Genomic DNA, 14,353 nt, shown 5'->3' on the forward strand with positions numbered 1-14,353 from the left:
CTCCAATGAAGCTATAGCTAACAATGCTGTTTGCGAGCCTTGCAGACCAACCGCCGTCTGCTTTCGAGATGATTAGACGATCGGTCATTGGTGCGATGGTTTGCGTGAGAAGGGATAACGGTAGAAATTCAAACGTGTTTCCCCAGGTGATGAGAGGGTGGGCGATCAAAAATATTGAGTTGCGAGTGGGAACCCTTTATGTTGTGGTCATCTTTGTTTTCTTCCATGTTAAGCGGCTGATAGAAGTCGCTGAGATTTTCATGTGCTGGAGCTGAGAAGCATGTCTCAAACTTACGGAAATTGGATGGGTGCAAGTGCCATTTCAGATGCGAGCGGACTATGTTACCTCACGTCGTTAGGGAGTCTTTTGGCTTTGATCCTATCCAGTCCCGAAATCACTGTTTCTCAAAAAAATGTGATAGTCTTTGATCCAATATGTTGAAAGATTATCCCTGACGTTTTGACCCAGGTTCGCTCAAACGAGAGGAAATATTTCGCGGAGCACTTCACATCGAAGAATAGAATATCACCGTACCTAACGGAGGTCATCTTGTTCAGCTAGCCATCTTCCAAAGGCCTGAGACATGCTCCTTTCAGCGTCGCTAAAAGTACTTGCACGCATCATCGCCCCAAACTAAAGCAAACACGAGAATCTAGTGGCTCAAGCTTCATGCTCTGACTGGATAACAATGCATGTGATCAAAAGAGGCCTGTCTCGAGCGTGGCACTACCAAACGCGACGATGGTCAAACTCTCACATGCGATGGTCTAGATGCCTAGGCCACCTATGAAGCTACGAAGCTATTCTCAGCTCAATTTGAAAGCCATAGAGCGATCCTTTCCGTATCAATCTGATCATTGCAGTCGCCTTTGGAATCCCACCCAGACCTTCATCCCCGCCTTCCTCGCCCGCCATCATCCCTTGCTTTGTTTCCTGTCCTTAACCTTCTCTTTACTAACTTCTATATTTAATCTCTTCTGTAGTATTGTACTATTAACCAGTGATAAACTGGTAGTCTCCTCTATCATCTCACTACCAATATCTGATCCTCATACGCTGCTCAGTAAATGTTTTGTTGTCTAGCTGAAGCTAAAGTTGGTTGAGTGAACTGTCCCGCTACATCCCGGCGCGCTTGCCGGGGTTGGACGTCCAGCCCCAAGCACGCAACCGCGGCTCCAATCCTAGCTCCCGTTATGGGGTCTCTTGTAGATCGCGTCATTTGCTCGAGCCTGCCTTTACGTACTAAAATTGCCGAAATCCCACTCTCCTCGGCCTACCGAGTCCACTTCCCACCGGTCGTCAATAACCTCGATTGCTATCTTGACTTGTAGAGGGAAACAGGTTCCGATTTCTATGTGCGATACTCGAACATTGGAAAAGCGAAGCATTTGATGCATCAGAGAACTTCTGGGCTGTTCTCTACTGTCTCTCTACTTGCTGGTAACCTGGCTGAAGCGTTAAGTGCTGTTCATCATCAGGAACAAACCCATCCAGTGTGTTTGTCAATGCATATGGAAGTATCAGTCTGGAAGTGCCAGTCAACTCCTTCGGAAGATGATGCAGGATCGCGGAAGGCGGAAGCGGATATTCGCCATGTCGGCGATGTCTGTTGTCATCGAGAAACCCTGTCCAGTAACCCAGTCGTCCCCCTACCTCGGTGCCGATTGTATCATCCACCCCTCCAATGTTGAAATCAACATCGGGCCGTAAACCAGCACCGACCACTGACAACAGCAGGATTGCAACTCCACAAACAAACAATTGCCTGAAAATCAAAGCTCTATAGGGGTTTGACATACAGCTTTGGCTTACGAAGCAGTTATTCCAAGGGTTCTCAATGGCCTCTGACAGTGGCAAGTGGAATCTTAAACTTCCAGAGACTGACCGTCTTGAATTTCAGGTGTGTTGCATCCTCTAAGCCTATTCCGATGAAGTATTCCGAGAGGGAAAATGGCGAGTAAAAAGGTCTGCATGGTATATAGGTTTCCCGGCGATCGCGTTTCTTCTCCTTCCTTCTCGATCGCTGGCGCTATGCAGTGACCTTGTCCCTCCTCCCGACACTACTGCCATCCAACGGCGAAGCTCTTTTCTCCTGAAACACTGCTTTCAGCCCTACCCGCTAGTCTTCCGTCTCTCCCGTCTCTTGGTACTTGGCATCTCAATGACTTGGCGAAAGCCCTTCGGAGACCGCGCTGCGGCGTCTGGCACCGTTGCCGGGGGCCAGGTCGAACAGATCTCCAATGGCAGCGTCCAGTACATCGGCGAAAAGGGCGGCAATGATGCACCTCCAACATACCAAGATGCCTCCGGTGCGCCCGTTGAGAACAATTCGCCTTTGGGATATTCCGTCGGGCCGGTTACTATCACGTTGCTGAACATCACGATGATGATCGGTGCTGGTATCTACTCTACACGTGCGTCATCTCTCCGAGCATTTCGCAGTACACAGGGCATGCTGACATTTCCAAGCTGCTTCAATTCTCGCGGGTACTGGTTCCGTTGGTGTTAGCTTTGTCTATTGGACTCTTGGTTACCTGGTAAGTCACCCGGCGTCCCCATACACGCAACCCGACGGCGGCAGCCAAAATGACAACAATGGCTGACCCAATCACGCGATCAGCTATGCATGGCATCTGGAGCCGTCTACCTCGAGTTCACCGCATACTTCCCCAGTCGATCCGGCTCCGAAGTCGTCTTCCTCGAACAAGCCTACCCCCGTCCCATGTGGCTTTTTCCAACCACATTCGCGGTACAGAGTGTTATTCTATCCTTTGGAAGTGCAAATGCCACGGGTAGGTGCATACGCTAGATAAAGTACGACTCAATCGCTGATCAGATGGAAAGTCATGGCAAACTACCTGATTGCCATATCTGGCCATGAGGGCACAGATTGGCAAATCAAGGGGACCGCCTTAGCCTGCTACACCCTAGCCACACTGAGTATGTTGCAGTTGATCTTTACGTTGGTTTCAGTAGGCTGACCGCCTTCAGCACTTGTGTTCAACACCAAGTACGCTTATTGGTTTTCCAACGGCGTCGGAATCGTGAAGATTTGCACTTTGCTTTTCGTCATTATCACGGGTTTCGTCGTTCTAGGCGGACACACAAAGGTTCAGGACCCCACGGCAAACTTCAAAGATGCCTGGTCTGGTAGCTCTTCGGCCACTGCATACGGCATGACTACTGCACTTTACCGCATCATCTTCTCATACGGAGGTAATTTCCAACGAAATCTTCCGACTACTCCCAAGAATGAATTTCGGTCAACTAACGCATGAAAAGGTTATAACAATGCATTTAATGTTGCTAATGAAGTGAAGGTATGTGGCCGAAGGGCCGAAACCCCCCCGCAAGTGATGATATGCTTATTTGAGTGCCCCTACAGAATCCCGTCAGATCCCTCAAGATCTACGCTACCGCAGCTTTGACCACGGTCTACGTCCTTTACATGTTCGCCAACGTTGCTTTCTTCGCTGCTGGTGAGTTGTGACCCTTGCAGAATAACAGCCAATCCCCTCCAGAAAGGCTAACTGATTGCTCCTTATTAGTGCCAAGAGAGGATCTTGAGAACTCTGGCTTGACAGTTGCAAGTCTCTTCTTCACGGCAGTCTTCGGAAACTCTGGGGCTGTGCGTGGTCTGAACTTTCTTATTGCACTGGCCTCTTTCGGAAATATGATCGCGGTTATTATTGGGCTTTCTCGCCGCATTAGAGAATGCGGTCGCCAAGGCGTACTGCCTTGGACAAGATTCTGGGTATCTACGAAGCCTTTTGGAACGCCATTGGGACCGTATGCGGTGATTTGGTTTCTGACTGCGCTAATGATTCTGGCGGTCCCTGCTGGAGACGCTTTCACTTTTGGTACGAGCCCCATACATGGCCCCGAGCTCGGCGTGGGACCCGTCTCGCTAACGATGCTACAGTCAACGATCTCGGAGTCTTTCCCCAGGCCGCCTTTAACTTGGCAATGGCTGTGGGTATCTATGTCGTCCGCTGGCGGCGGAGTAAGCTGAACCTCCCCGAGCCCGAGTTCAAAGCGTGGCACGTGGTGATCATCTTCAACATCTGCATCCAGCTTTACCTTCTGATCATGCCGTGGTACCCGCCGGCAGGCGGACAGTACGCTGGTGACGTCAGCTTTTGGTATGCGACGTACGCGGTGACCGGTGTGGGAATGTGAGCAGTCTTTCTCCCCAATAATCTGACTCGCAATGGCTAACGAGATTGCAGTCTCCTCGCCTGTGCAGCTTACTACTGGTTTTGGGCATTCCTCATCCCAAAATGGAAGGGCTACAAGTTGCGCCAGGAACTCATCAGTTTTGAGGACGGTGCTCAGAGTAACCAGCTTCGGAAGGTCCCTTACGCCGACGTTGCCGAATGGGATGCTACTCACGATGCGGCTGGGCGCATCGTCAACAACACCACCGTTACCGAAGCTCCGGTCCAAGAGAAGGCTGTGCGCACTTCATCTGAGGGCAGCAACTCTGATGTCGGTAACTCAGTTTCTGTGAGTAATCGGAAAAACGGCGGTGTCTAGCTTATGAGATAATGGGATGCACTGCATGAGCCATGTCTGATCGTCATCTGGTACGGGCGCTGGTGATTAAGTAGCCGGATTAGAGTTCTTGCCTTTTCCCCGAGAAAACCAGCATTCCCACGGCACGCGGGGTATTGCGCAACACAAATCAATATATTATTGAGCTTGCGCTGATTGCGCCGAGTCGAATGTGCACGTGAAAGGCTGCATGAACATGAGTCGCCCTGCCAAGGCAGTCACTCAGCCTAACTAAGCTCAACCTGGGATAAATGCACTGAGGCAATCATCACGATTAATGAGCCACAATTGTGGCAGATTACGGCTACCGTTCGAACTGCTGATAAGCAATCTATCGGACAACATTGCCTTGGCTTGGAGGGTGCGCTAATGTTGGTTTCGTCACACAACCGCGAGACACATGGGAAGGGTGATCCCGTTCCCTACCGGAGCACCCGGCAAGAAGGTTATTTAGACAGCTTCGGCATGCCTGGCAAAGCGAGCCCGGCCGAGGGATGGGCCATGAAGGGCCAGACTGGGGACTTGGCGCGGCACAGGGCCGGCTGGGTTCCTGCGCCTGAGTCAGGGAATGCCCTCGTCACACAGCGCGGCTGTGGCGTTAGCGCCTCGCAAACCATCGTTCTCATTGTCTGCGAGGCTCTCGTGCTTCGGACTTTGGCATCGCTATCTTTTCCATCTTTGACTCGTCACATTTCGTGCAGCATCAGATGATTGAACAAGGCACATCGATTACGTCAATGTCAATCCTCAATATCGAAATGCCCTTGTTCCCCCAACCCCTCAGACCCGCGCAAATCCATCCGTCTGCTCCTCGCCGGCCCTCATCGGCCAGCATCCGCAGTCGTCTCACGGTCCAGTAAGACGTCCGGGCGTGCACAACCGCGCGGGCGGGCGGGCGGCCTTGAATCGCACGCGCATCACACGTGGTTCGTGGGCTCGCGATAACGGGCGGGGTACTTGTCAATTCTGCATGAAAGGGTAAGAAAGTGCATGTACCAAGTGGAGAGCTGATAGCACACCGATGGCGAAATCGCCACAGAATTGAGTTCCCCGATATTAGGTCAAGCAACGTGATCCCTCTTTCAACGCCCATCAACTCCATCATGGACCCAGCAAAATGGCCGGAGAGGTTGCACGGGCTCACCAACCGACATGTCAATGTGAAACCCCGACCCAGCGGACATCGGACGAACCAATGGACCATTCAGCCGGCCCCAGGGGTCATGATTCAGTCCTGGCCTCACCCTTCCCACCGGCGCAATCGCTCATGCCGAATCGAGGCGAGTGGCTCACTGCGTTAAACCATCTTTAGGATATATTGTAACCCAACTTCAAGAAACTCTGCGTGGGGCGAATCAATATCAGACAGCCCGCATGCATATTGTAGTATTTCGAGCTTTTATGCCAAGAGACAGATGACAGATTCTCAGGGCTTACGCACATGAGAGCCAAACCAGAAATAGACATAGTTCAACGGCTGGAGATACCCACGAGGCGTTCCTCGAATCTTGGGTCGGTGTATACGGACCTGTCCGCGGCAATGCGACGGTGCCTTTGAAGATACTTATGTGCAGCCCACGATCCAGCTGCTTGGGATCCTCTGTCTTGGTTCTTCTAGGGTCGCAGCAGATGGCCGCATCTGGTATTATGCTCCGTGCTCGCTGAAACGTATAGCTGGACTAGATATTCATTCTTCAAGCAGACGATTCCTGGTCTCCGGTCTTCTTGCATCTTCGTTTCAACTTGACATGAAAAGCCTCCTTCAGTGGGCGCTTGTCCTGCTGCCATGGGCAGCTGAGACCGTCCGAGGTCAGGCTAGTACCACGACCACGACCACTTCGCCGCTTGATCTCATCAGTCAGATTCCTCAATGCGCGGTAGGTTGTCTGTCGCGGCATCGCCAATTCATGCACGATCTAACCCTTGGATAGGTATCATGCGTTACCGATTCTTTTCTTGGGTCAGGATGCCCGCTCGACAACATCGCTCAGTGCGTTTGCACCAACACGACACTGTTGGAGGGCCTCTCTGGATGCGTACAAACCTCCTGCGAATGGCGAGATCAACTGAGTATGTGTTTTGGTGTCGGAAATTGCAAGCATAGCTAACAGACAATCACAGAGTTGTCGTATATGACCGATGACCTTTGCCGACCGTACCCTCACGCATCCCGAGATCTCGAAATCAAGTTGGTCGTAGCCGTGCTGGCTGTGCTTACGTTCCCCGTTGTGATTCTGAGACTTGTCTCCAGAAGGTCTATCGCTGGAAAGCTGGAGCTGGACGATTGGACTACATTGGTGACGGCTGTAGGTGCCCATGGCTTCCGTCTCGCCCTTGCAGAAATACTGACCTGGGCGAAAGATTGTCTTAGCCGCCACCATGGGATGTGTCATCGCAAGTCAGTTGATCTCAGCTTCTACTTCCACTCATTCCACTAACAATTTCAAGGCGCCAAACTCGGATTCGGCCTCCACTACTGGAACGTCAACCCCGCCAACGCCCAGCGCATCATCCAAGTAGGTCTCCAGTCACGACTATTCATGCCTCGATCGTGCACTAACTGTCATGGCAGCTTTACTATGCTGTTCAAATGCTCTACATTATCGTTCTCATATTGGCCAAAGTGTCAATCGTCGCGCTCTTTGCGCGAGTTTTCCCAAGCCGCAAGTTTCAGCTTGTGAACAGACTTGTCTTTGTCTTTCTCGTTGGCCATGGACTGGTCTTTACCTTCGTCATCATGTTCGAATGCACACCGATTGCCGGCATCTGGGACCGGACTCTCATCCGCAAATGCGTGGACCTCAACGCCGTGGCACTGGCCAGCGCTATTCTCAGTATTGTCGAAGATATTGTTATTCTCGCCATGCCCATTCAACAGCTCAGCCAGTTGCAATTGGGGTCAAAGAAGAAGCTGGCGGTCATCTTCATGTTCAGCTTGGGATCATTGTGAGTTTGTTCTCTTCATCGGCCTTTTGCAACCTCAAGCGCCTCATGCTAACATATATCAGCGCGTGCATCACTTCGATCGTTCGTCTTCGATGGCTGGTCCTCTTTGCTGATTCCTATGACACCACATGTACGTTGCATAAGCATTTGACCCTTGAGACTGTCTCAAATTCTGACATCGTTGTACAGGGGATAACGTGGACTTTGTGACGTGGAGCATCACCGAGATATCAGTCGCACTGATGTGTGGAAGCCTTCCCGCACTACGACCCCTCTTCAAGAAGATCCCTGGTCTTCTTACAACGATCCGCGGACCGACCGTGGAAATCAAAGAAACACACGACAGAGGCAGCAGTCACATGTCGTTGCGCGACAAGGGTGCCATCCCTATGTCGCCAAAATCAAGCTCAACGGAGGCGGAAGTTGAAGAAGACATGATTATAATTCATATTTCAAACGACCACGACCCGCGGATGAAGCCTCTCCCCCCACCGCCGCTGCAGCCACTTACCTATCAACCCCCTTGGCGAGGAAGCGGAAGCGTTAGTGGCGGGCACAGGACTCCAAGCCTGATGAGCCCGAGCCTGTTGAGATCGCCGAGAACGCCGAGAACACCAATGACTCCGATGACCCCAGGCAGCATGAGAAGTGTCAGAAGAGAGGCGGATGCAGAATACGAGATGGACCTTCGAAGCGTCGTGAATACGAAGACGTGGATGTAGACGGATTTACTTGATACCCCCTTTCCTACCTTTTCTTCTAAACCTTCAATCTTAGTATATATTCAATATTATCCGTACATATGATGGTACTACGGCACGAGTGATGTTGCGCAGATGACACCGGCGTATAAACCGTAAATCTCATGGATGATATAAGATTCTCTGCTGAAATGTCTTGCTGTCCGGGCGGATATTTCCAGCTCAGTGGGCAGACTGTTATCTATCGGTCTTATTTACAAGCTACATCCAGCGCGAGCCTGATGCAAAAGGATGGAGGACTACCTCCGTTAGGGACCCTGCTAAGTGGGTCAGTTTTCGCAATCATTTTACGAATCGGAATCCATGGAGTTTTAAGTTGTGACAGGCAGGGAAGACGACCTGACGTGCAGGCCAAGATAACCGGCCAAGACGTGCCGAGTGAGGCTCGGGCGAGCGCCAAGTCCAACACTTCAACAGCAAGATTCACTCAAGCGACGCTTATCATATGGAACGAGGCGCAGTTGAGTGGGTGACGAATCTTTTCTTTATCATATTCTCAAGTCAAAGTTGGGGGAGTCCGGACTATTATCATCATCCATCGATTTCTCTTTTGGAGCCTGCTTTCCGAAGCCGTCAATCGGATCAAGTGGACGAACATTTTGGCACGTAGAGGAAAATACATGTGCCGTCTGACTGCATGCCTAAAATGAGGCGTACTATGGCGTCCGAAGGATCGGTTCACTTAATAAGACTGGCGCCGTTCTATGTTGGCTGACGTTCCAGACTGAAGACGAGGGTTGGACATAAAGAGCAGTTTATCTTTCACCTGTCGTTCATTTTCTAAACCTTCCATTTCCTAAACTCATAGTATTTTTACTACCTCCAACTCTGACTCCCGATCACGCCACAACCGCGCATTGCAGCAAGATTCAAGAGCCAAGATGGGATCGCTCAATAATCCCCATGACAACTTGGTCGTTCTCGCGGAGTCGCTCTTGCAAGATGCTAGAAGCCTTGCCTCGACAGACGATAAGGCTTTTAAGTCTAAGATGTTCATGAAGGCAAAAAAGATGCTTCAACTTACGACAGGGCCAGAAGAAATGATTGGCGGGTTTGCCGTGGCGGTAAGAGTCTCATCGATAACCCGACTAGTTTCAATATTATCAAAATTCAGCAAATGACTGACTCTGGTGAAGATGGGCGAAATCGGCGCTCTGAACCAGTTCATAGAATGGAAGCTGTTCGACGCTATCCCGGACAAGGGCAGTATCTCGTACGCGGATCTCGCCAAGTCTATCGACGCAGATGAGAGCCTCGTGGGTAAGTGGAACTTCTGAAAGAAAACAAATGGTTTGCTGACTGGCTTGATTTGAAGTCCGCCTTGGCGGCATGCTCGTTTCCACTGGGAGACTCGTCCAGACGTCATCGGGCCACGTGGCTCACTCGGCGTCTTCACGAATGTTCAAACACAAGAACCCGATCGGCAATCTCATTCGAGTCATGTTCAGCCATGGCCTTCGCGGATACACGCATTGGCAAGACTACTTCGCCACATACGGAAACCATGAGCCAGCCGGCGTGTCACACAATCCGTACACATTTGCCTGGGACAATCCAGAGCTCACAGTGTGGGAACACACCGATCTCGACGCGGAGAGAGCTGAGATATTTGCATCTGCGATGAGGTCTCAGGGTTCCATCGCCGGGCGGTACGGCGGACTGGCCTCGATCTACGACTTCTCCTGGATCGGGGAGGAGGCCATGTCTGCCGCATCGGAAGGAAGGCCGCTGATAGTGGATGTTGGTGGAAACCATGGCGATACGCTCAAGCATATTCTCGAAGCTGTGCCAAGCATTCCGCAGCATCGATGCGTCCTCCAAGACCGCCCAGATGTGATCAGCGAGGTGACGAGAGAAGAAGATCAGGGGTTGAGCGAGGTCGTCAAAGTCGGGCACGACTTCATGCAGGAGAACCCCACTAAGGGTAAGTACGCCCTGTCAGAGAGGAGCAACAAGGTATGATGTCCGCGGGCCGCACATCAGTGCTAATAGTGCGGTTGCTTGACAGGCGCCATGATCTACCTGCTCCGCCGAGTACTCCACGACTGGTCGGACCAAGCCTCCATCGAGATTCTGACGCATCTCTGCGCCGCATTGCCCAGAGATGAGCCGCGCGCTAGAGTTCTCATAATGGAACAAGTGATGTCGGACCCGCCGTCTGTCAGAAGCGCTGCTGCTGACATGATTATGCTCAACATTGGGGGCAAGGAGCGCACCGAAGAGGGGTTTGAGAAGATCGCCAAGGCATCTGGTTTGAAGATTGTCAGAATCCACCGCAAGGAGGGAACAGAGATTGGAGTGATCGAGTGTGCTAAAACGTGAGGAACGGGCTCTTCCGGGTGGCTGCTTATGGCTGGGTGTAACGAGGCAGGTCATGATGTAGGCTAATGCCATGGCACGAGCCGGGCACTGGCGTGCAGGGTGCCAGATGTATTCGCGGTCCCAAGCGGCCGGCGAAATAACCGCTACGTTCGTTTCTTTTTCGCACTTTGAAATGACCCGGCTGTCTGGCCCTTTTGCTATTGATGTTGAGATGACATATAGCAAAACCCGGCGCTCTGTTCTGTTTGGGGTCCCGACCAGAAAACCATGATACGGCACAGATTCTCATCCAATGCCACGAGGTTAATCTCAGATCTGTGAAACATCAACCCAGATCGTTTGGGTGCTCTCTAACGTCGCAAACGTTCAAACTCTCAAAGCTGAACCTCCTCCATTCACAGCACCACTCGGGCTGAAGCTGCGTCTGCTCAGACCAGTTGTAACACCGATTCTCCGGAGGCCGCAGACGCACGTCCGCTTTCAACCGTGCCGCGTCCGCAGCCAAGCGATTCGGCCGGTGATGGGCCGACGGGCTCGGACTGGCACGTTCCTACAAAGAACCTGTGCATCTACAGAACTCGAAATCTGCACGAGTATTGGAAACGGACTCCCGGAAACGACATGAGATATGACGAGGAGAAAAGTGTGTCGGGTTGCAGATGGGGTGGCCATTGAATAGCTCAATGTCGCGCAACACCCTGAGCAGTGTCCCGAGGTGTTCCCCCCAATCCCTTCTTTCGCCCGTACAACTTCAAGCCTGAGCAGAAAATCTCCAAGAGCGACGTGAAGAATGGAGGAAACGAAGTATGTGAATGTCGCGCAGGAGGAGAGGGAGGGCACCGAGGGCCTGGGAGGAACAACGACAGATGAGGCCATCACAACAGACGAGGATGGCCAGTCGACTGAGGACTCACCGCTGATGACGGATTCGACACCGTCGACACCTGCGCTTGAAGCATTCGCAACGCCACCGGAGTCCAGGATGCCTTCAAGACCGGCGACGGCTTGCTCCAATACGAAGGAACAACCTGGTGAGGCTCGACGGATAGCACGCCGGCAATCGCGGGCAGAGTCCAACAAGAGTGGCAGAAGCGGCTCGACTCCGCGTCAGGAAAGAATAGGAAGCAACGAAAAGCAGGAGAGAGTGTCGCAGTCAGACGAAGATGCCTTTCCTGAAGGCGGAACCCGCGCGTGGCTCGTAGCCGCCGGCACAGCAGCCATTTTGTTCTGTTCTTTGGGATATACCAACTCTTTCGGCGTCTTCCAAGCGTATTACATGCGGAATCAATTGTCGGATCACACGCCTGACGACATTTCATGGATCGGATCCATCCAGGCTTTTCTGGTCTTTGCTTCTGGCGCAGTAGGGGGGCCTGTCTTTGACCGGTATGGTGCCTGGGTAAGCTCGAATTCCTCTCCCGATGCCTGTCACGAACAAGTTCATCCACTGACGGGCTCCAGGTTATCCGTCCAGCAGCGGGTCTATACATCTTTTCCATCATGATGACTAGCCTGTGCCACGAGTACTGGCAGTTCATGCTGGCCCAAGGCGTGTTGAGCGGTATCGCGAACGGGCTGATCATGTTCCCTGCCATGGCCGCCACGCCGCAGTATTTTTGCAAGAGAAGAGGCGCAGCCATGGGTCTCGCAATCGCAGGCTCCTCGGTCGGCGCGGTGATATTCCCCATTGTTCTCTCGGAGTTGCTCGACCGGCTGGGCTTCGGCTGGGCGGTTCGAATCTGTGCCTTCATCATGATCCCGCTGCTCATCTTCGCGGCCTTCGCAGTCAAAGCGCGTCTCCCTCCTCGAAAGACTCGATTCTTCCTGTGGACCGCCTTCAGAGACCCCCTTTATGTGTTCCTCATCCTCGGCGTCATGTTCATGTTCATCGGCATGTTTATCCCAATGTTCTACCTCCCAACGTTCGGCATCGCGCACGGAATGGACCAGAATCTCGCAGGGTATCTTGTCGCGATTATCAACGGTGCCTCCGTCCCGGGTCGAATCATTCCTGGAATCTTGGGCGATAAGCTAGGGCGTGTCAACATTCTCTTCTTCGCGGGCTTACTCACTGGAATCATGATCTTCTGTTGGACCAAGGCGACGACCAACGCGGGCATTATTGTGTTTGCGGCATGTTATGGCCTCACGTCAGGGGCCATCATCTCTGGAGGGTCTGTGGTCTTCACCTTATGTCCGAAATCGCCGAAGGAGATTGGAACGTATATGGGGATGGGCATTTCGATTGCCTCGGTGGCTGTGCTAATCGGACCGCCGGTCAGTGGTGCTCTGCTGAACGAGTACCACGGCTTCACGCAGATTTCCGTCTTCGGCGGTTCGGTCTGTATGGCGGGCGTAGTCTTTACGATGATTGCCAAATACTTCTCAAAGGAGGGGCTTCTAGGCTTGGTGTAGTGGCTATGGACAGGTTGGTCATGCGATATGACCCGCAATGGCATTGGACACGGAGGAAAGCAAGTATGGTTACTGGTTAGGTGGTGTTCAGCCATGAGGACGGTAGCCGGGCGATATGTTGTACAGAGGCTTTCTTAGGCACTAAAGAGCAAGGGGGCGGACGAGAGGTCTAGCTGGCGGGTGGGATATTACTGGCGGAATTTGCCCTACTATTCGCCTAGCCAGCAGCATTACATGCATCTCAGTCGAACCAGCCCCCTGTCCGGCTTGGAGATAATTGGCCTACAGTATGAGTTACGTGGCCTTAAGCTATACACAAAGAATGGATAGCATGTATAGTGGTTGATGAGCATGTTCGACTGTAAGACTTGACTTCCAGGATTCTCTGTGGTGATGCCCTGCCCCTAAGAGGATTATCAAAGACATCTCCTTGGGCCAAGCCGGCAGTTGTGCCATTGCCTACCTGTCTTTTCATCTCAAACAATGATTGTACATCGTACGATGAGGCAGTTCCAGTAAAATCTTCCATCAAGCCCATGATCCTTTCTATCTATACCATCCATGGATACAGATTGGCCGGGCCGTAAGGCCAGAAAACCAGTTTCACCTAGCGCTACATCACGTAGCAATTCATTAGGGCAGGACAACCCCTGAGCGCGATCATCAGCTCCGCTCCGCCCCTTCGACTCAAAACGGGCGTAAAGTACCCACTTGGCTGGCATAAAGCGACTTCCACCACATGTCCCTCGCAGTGGCCAGCCTTCCGGCCAGTTGATACCCTTTTGGGCTACGCCTCCCGCGGGACCGACCCAGGAGTCGAGTCGCAAGAGTAAAAGTACAGTTTGCTCACAGTGATAAACCGAGAGCGACTTGGTTGTCTAAGCTGTAAAGTCACGCTGTAGGTTCAGCTATAGGGTATCCTTTTGGTAGAAGAAACACGAAGTGTGAGAAGGCCTCAGGCCTATTGAGAACTCGTGGCCTCAGGTCCGAAGTTTCTCCATGTTCTCCCTGTTCACAGAAGATAACTATTCCTCACCTCCTGACTCATCAGAGGATTCATCACGATCCTCGAGCTACTATCGTGTTCAATCTTGCTAGGCGGTACTCACAATCTCCACTCTCTCTTGGCTTCTGTAGAGGAACCAACTAGAATCCTGACCGGTAGACTACGACTCAGTACAGAAGCATGGCTGTACCCTTGCCCATCACCAAAGGACCGATTCGCAGCGCCTCAGAGTTACGCGGCGAGGGGATTCGCATCCTGAAAAAGTTGTGCATAACCAATCCCTGGCAACGGTCTTCGTCTACGATTGGCAGAGTCTAAACCGCACGAGGCCCTGACGTAACGAACCCA

General features: G+C 52.1%; 4 protein-coding genes across 4 annotated transcripts; all 4 read left to right on the top strand.

Moving 5' to 3' along the window:
* Positions 1-2,162: 2,162 nt before the first annotated feature.
* GCG54_00001111 (High-affinity methionine permease) lies at positions 2,163-4,537 on the top strand (the record flags this gene model as incomplete). Its single annotated transcript, XM_045401237.1, has 9 exons — positions 2,163-2,415; positions 2,471-2,538; positions 2,622-2,797; positions 2,838-2,941; positions 2,993-3,217; positions 3,424-3,480; positions 3,550-3,861; positions 3,924-4,176; positions 4,231-4,537. The coding sequence occupies 9 exons, from the start codon at positions 2,163-2,165 to the stop codon at positions 4,535-4,537; spliced, it is 1,755 nt and encodes a 584-aa protein (XP_045259162.1).
* A 1,766-nt stretch (positions 4,538-6,303) lies between these two features.
* On the top strand, positions 6,304-8,223 carry GCG54_00001112 (uncharacterized protein; the record flags this gene model as incomplete). The annotated part of the gene is made up of 8 exons (XM_045401238.1): positions 6,304-6,432; positions 6,487-6,625; positions 6,677-6,861; positions 6,917-6,953; positions 7,004-7,071; positions 7,128-7,501; positions 7,564-7,631; positions 7,691-8,223. 8 exons carry the CDS (start codon positions 6,304-6,306, stop codon positions 8,221-8,223), a joined length of 1,533 nt encoding a protein of 510 aa, XP_045259163.1.
* Positions 8,224-9,143: 920 nt separating this feature from the next.
* Positions 9,144-10,584, top strand: GCG54_00001113 (Methyltransferase fsa4; the record flags this gene model as incomplete). The annotated part of the gene is made up of 4 exons (XM_045401239.1): positions 9,144-9,326; positions 9,399-9,522; positions 9,578-10,186; positions 10,271-10,584. The coding sequence occupies 4 exons, from the start codon at positions 9,144-9,146 to the stop codon at positions 10,582-10,584; spliced, it is 1,230 nt and encodes a 409-aa protein (XP_045259164.1).
* A 790-nt stretch (positions 10,585-11,374) lies between these two features.
* On the top strand, positions 11,375-12,999 carry GCG54_00001114 (Aspyridones efflux protein apdF; the record flags this gene model as incomplete). The annotated part of the gene is made up of 2 exons (XM_045401240.1): positions 11,375-11,983; positions 12,046-12,999. The coding sequence occupies 2 exons, from the start codon at positions 11,375-11,377 to the stop codon at positions 12,997-12,999; spliced, it is 1,563 nt and encodes a 520-aa protein (XP_045259165.1).
* Between the last annotated feature and the right edge of the window lie 1,354 nt (positions 13,000-14,353).

The sequence above is a fragment of the Colletotrichum gloeosporioides genome (assembly GCF_011800055.1).
Source record: "Colletotrichum gloeosporioides strain Lc1 chromosome Unknown consensus_81, whole genome shotgun sequence".
In the NCBI taxonomy this organism is placed as follows: Eukaryota; Fungi; Ascomycota; class Sordariomycetes; order Glomerellales; family Glomerellaceae; genus Colletotrichum; species Colletotrichum gloeosporioides.